This window comes from Apteryx rowi, unplaced genomic scaffold, assembly GCF_003343035.1.
Source record: "Apteryx rowi isolate R43461 unplaced genomic scaffold, aptRow1 scaffold_492, whole genome shotgun sequence".
In the NCBI taxonomy this organism is placed as follows: domain Eukaryota; kingdom Metazoa; phylum Chordata; class Aves; order Apterygiformes; family Apterygidae; genus Apteryx; species Apteryx rowi.
The window spans coordinates 200,742-205,013 of record NW_020450752.1 but is presented as its reverse complement, the minus strand read 5'-3'; the positions used below and the strand labels follow the sequence as shown (position 1 = coordinate 205,013).

The 4,272-nt window shown below is 65.8% G+C and overlaps 1 protein-coding gene across 1 annotated transcript in view; it reads left to right on the top strand.

Moving 5' to 3' along the window:
- Positions 1-2,592, top strand: part of ACKR1 (atypical chemokine receptor 1 (Duffy blood group)) — a 4,248-nt gene extending 1,656 nt beyond the window's left edge. Inside the window, exon 2 of the mRNA XM_026079090.1 lies at positions 1,281-2,592. Within this exon, the coding sequence (XP_025934875.1) occupies positions 1,281-2,213 (933 nt within the window). The 3' untranslated portion in view covers positions 2,214-2,592. The remainder of the gene's footprint in view (positions 1-1,280) is intronic.
- The last annotated feature ends 1,680 nt before the right edge of the window (positions 2,593-4,272 follow it).

The window sequence follows — 4,272 nt, the reverse complement described above, 5'->3', positions numbered from 1 at the left end:
GTGGGGTTTGCACCCAGCCGCTGTGGGGTTTGCACCCAGCCACCGTGGGGTTTGCACCCAGCCATTGGGGGTTTGCACCCAGCCGCTGTGGGGTTTGCACCTAGCCGTTGCAGGGCTTGTGCTATGCCCGTGTGGAAGAGGCCAGCTCTCAGGAAGGGCAGCGGCGGGCAGGGAGAACGTGGCTGCCGATGGCCTGACGCCAGCAAAGCGTGTCCCCACACCCGGCGGTTCGCAGCAAAGCAACTTGCAGAGTCCCGGCTGCTCTCAGCCGCTGAGAAGCGCCTGGAGTCGGCTGCAGGACAGTAAAAAACAGGTTGCCTCGCACATCAGCCCCAAAAAGCTTGTCAAGAGTCTAAAGGACACAGCAGTGCCAGGCAGCAATTCCTACAGATAAARGCATTAAGACTTGAGCGGATACTAACACCAGCAGAGCTTTGCAGTGATGTTTGCACGAGGATTTCCAAGCCAAGAGTTATCTTCCCTGCAGGGACGGGCTCCCATGTCCCCAGAGGCCATTGCCCTCCCCGAAACACACAAAACCCCTGGGAAAACCGGTGCCCTGCAAAGCCCTGCAAAGGGTCTGTCTCAGTTTGCCCCTCTGAAGTCGTAAGAAACTTGTGGCTTTTACGCCCGAGGAGGAGTCGGGGCTCTGCTCCCTCCTGCGGGCTCTGGCCCGGGGTGAGGTATCAGCTCCAGCCCGGCCCCACGCTCCCTCTCCCAAGCCGCATGTCTCTCCCTGATAATCAACTGGCTGCAAACAGCCCAACGGCTGTAAATAAATCCCCGTTCGCTGGCTGCAGCCTGGCCGCAAGGCAGCGTTGCAAAAAGAGCGTTTGACAGCGCGGTTAGCCACGGCGGCTGCACCGGGGACCCCYGCGGCTCCTTTGCTCCGTGCTGCGTGTTGCACTGGAGCAGAGACCCGGCTTTGCCCTGTCCCGGCCGTGCTGGGCTCAGCTCCCGATAYTGGAGAGCCTGGATTCCGCACGGAAACGGTGCAAGCTCGGCGGCACCGTGGCAGGACCCATTGCAGGCGGCAGCGAGGCGCTGGCAGCGGCACCAGCCGGGCTCCAAGGTGTCGCGAACGCCCTCAGCAGCAGCGCGGTAGGGACACAGCCCCAGGACACGAGAGGAGAAGGGAGCCCCAAAACTGTCGATGGAGACGGAGGGGACGCTTCAGGGGAGCCCCTGGGGCCGCGCTCAGGGACGGGCACCTGCCTTCGGTGCATCCGCCGGGCTGAGCAAGGGCACCCGAGCGCGACGCCTGCTCGTCTCCTTTGCAGAGCCCCAGCGTCCTGGGGAACAAGACCTCCCTGGATCTCATGGACATCATGGAAAACCTCTCCTACAGCGAGGACTACYTCAGCAGCCTGGACTACGCCGACGTCGAGCCCTGCCACAACCATTACTGCCCCGTCTTCCAGCGCACTGCCCCCGTCTTCCTGGCCGTAGCCTGCGCCTTGGCAGCCCTCGTCAATGGGGCGCTGCTGGTGGCCTTGGCCAAGTGCCCCCACGCGTGGGGCCGGCCCCACAGCAAAGCCTTGGTGGCCCAGCTGACGGTCGGCACCGGCCTCTTCGCCCTGCTGCTGCCCTTCTTCGCCACGGGCACCCAGCACGGCTGGCGCCTGGGGCCGGGGCTGTGCAAGCTCGCCCACACGCTGTGGCACTGGAGCCTCTTTGCCCAGGGGCTGCTGGTGGCCAGAGGCTTGTGCAGCACCGCGTGGAGCCGCTGGGCCCCCCCGAGACGGTGGCTGGCCGTGGCGGTGTGGGCAGGAGCCCTGCTGCTGGCGACGCCGGCCGCCTTCACCAGCGGCACGGCGCCGGCGCCGGAGGTGGCCTGCGTCCTCAGGAACGTGGAGATCCTCTCCCCGGCGTACCTGGCCCACCTCACCCTCTGCCTCTGCCTCTTCCTGCTGCTGCCGGCGGCCCTGGCGGTGGGCACGCTGGCCGTGCCGCGGCTCGGGAAGGGCTGGGAGCCGGCGAGCTGCGTGCCGTGGCTCTTCTTCGGCCTCTGGGCACCCTACGGCGCGGGGCTCRCCGTGGACTTCTTGCTGCACGCCCAGCTGCTGCAGCTCACCTGCGGCACCTTCGAGCAGTTCGACTTCGTGCTGGGGCTCTGCGAAGCCCTGGGCGTCCTGCACTGCTGCCTGGGGCCGCTGCTGCTCCTCGCCGTGGGGCTCCGTCGCCACTGGACGGGGCCCGGCAGCAGAGGCTGAGCRGCCGGTGCAGCACCCCAGGGTGAGGAAACCGGCACCCGTCCGCAGGGCACCAAGGGTGCCCAGCTCTCCCCTCCACAGGGTCCCTCCAACGTGGTCCGCTGCCCTCCCTGCCCTGCGCCCAGGCACCAGGCTCTGCCCAAGCCTCGTCCCTTCTCCTGGCCTTCAGGCACGTGGCAAGGTCACTGCTCCGGTCCCCCACAGCCTCCGAAATGTGGCAGCCAAGCGCCGCCGGCCCCTTTGCACCATCCAGCAGCGCTCAGCTGATCCAAGGCACCCGTGCGGCGGGGCAGGACCRGCAAAGCCCACCTCCCACCTCAGGCGCCCAGTTCTTCTGCAAAATGGACAATAAAGCGTCCCCACTTCGGGCACTCGTGTGGCTTCTGGCTGGCTTATTCGGAAAAGCCCCGAAAGGGGCCACCTCTGCCTGTAGCCTTGCTTAGCACTGAAGCACACAGAGAGCAAAGAACTGCCCAGCTCAATGCATGTTYCCCAGACCAAGGCAGAGGCTGTCACTCGGGTAAAGGCTGGGGAAGGAGTGGGTCAGCAAGCAATAAGGGCGTCATGTGCGGAGGCAGACGAGAGCCAAGGGCCGGGGAAGGAGGGAAGGGGCAGCCACCCTGCACACCTGTGTGATCCTCCTCTCCCAGCCGCTTGGGGGCTGCAGCCCCAGCACGCAGCCTGCAGCGCGCAGGGAGACACGCAGCACAGGGGGCACGGCGCACAGCRCATAACGCATGGCTCGCAGTGCTGGTGCACAGTGCGGGGTGCTCAGTGCAAGGGGCACAGAGCAGGGCGCGCCGCGCGGGATGCGCACTGCAGGGCGCGCAGCGCAGGCTGCACCGCAAGGAGCACGGGGAGTTGCASAGTGCAGGGTGCGCGGTGCAAGGTGCTCAATGCAAGGTGCACCGTGCAGGGTGCGCAGTGCAGGGTGCCAAATGGCACACGACGCATGACATATGGTAACGGATGCACAGCGCAGGGTGCTCAKTGCAAGGGACACAGTGTAGAGTGCGCAACAGAGGCTGCACCGTGCATAGCACAGTGCAAGGAACCCAGTTTGAGTTCCTCAGTGCACGGCACCCGGGGCAGGCTGCACAGTGCAGGGTGCTGAAAGCAAGGTGCACCGTGTGGGGTACACAGCACAGGGTGCCAAATGTGTGGCACACAGCATGACACCCGGTAATGGGGTGCACAGTCCRTGGTGCTCAGCGCAAAGGGCACAGCGCAGGGTGCACGGTGCCTGCTGCACAAGGTGCGACGTGGTGCATGGCGCACAACGCAGGACGCAGCGCATGGCCCAGCGCAAGGAGCACGGTGCGAGTTGCACAGCGAGGGGCACACGGTGCAGCGTGCGCGGCGGGTGACAGTGCAGGGTGCGCACCGCAAGGTGCACTCACTTGGTGCACAGCGCAGAGCGCGAGGCGCACAGCGTGTGGCGCGCAACACAGAGCAGCACACGCGTCGCCCGTGTCCCGTCTTCGCTGTGCGACGCCTCCTCTCTGCCACCTCCCAGGAGCACAGCTGTGGGCGCAGGCGGCCAGGTGAAGGTCGAGCTCTGCCCTTGCATGGCAGCACCAAGGCTCCTGACCCCATGGCATCTCCTGCCCACTCGGGTAATGAGTGGGCAGTGCTCAGGCAGCTCCTCTTGGCTGCGTTTTCCTGCCTGCTGGGCGCTGGGGAATCCCTCCCGGCCAGCAGCCGCTCGTTGCAACCGAAAGGGGAAAAGGCTTTCACCTCGGACGCAGCAGATTAATTGGGCGTGAAAAGGGCAGCGAGAGGGGTACAGGGCACCGTTCGCTGTCCCGCTGCGAGAACTGAGCCCTGCGGAGCGGAGAGCAAAATGTTGTGGCTTCGCCAGGCACAGCAGCCACCGCGAAGCGGAAAGGAGGCAAAGAAATCCGGGGACGAAGTGGGAAGCCTTATTGCTCCAAAAAGGAACCAGCCATGGGGAAACCGTCCTGGCACCCAGGGAGGGCAGTGCTCACCCCCAGCACCCAGGGAGGGCAGTGCTCACCCCCAGCACCCAGGGAGGGCAGTGCTCACCCCCAGCACCCAG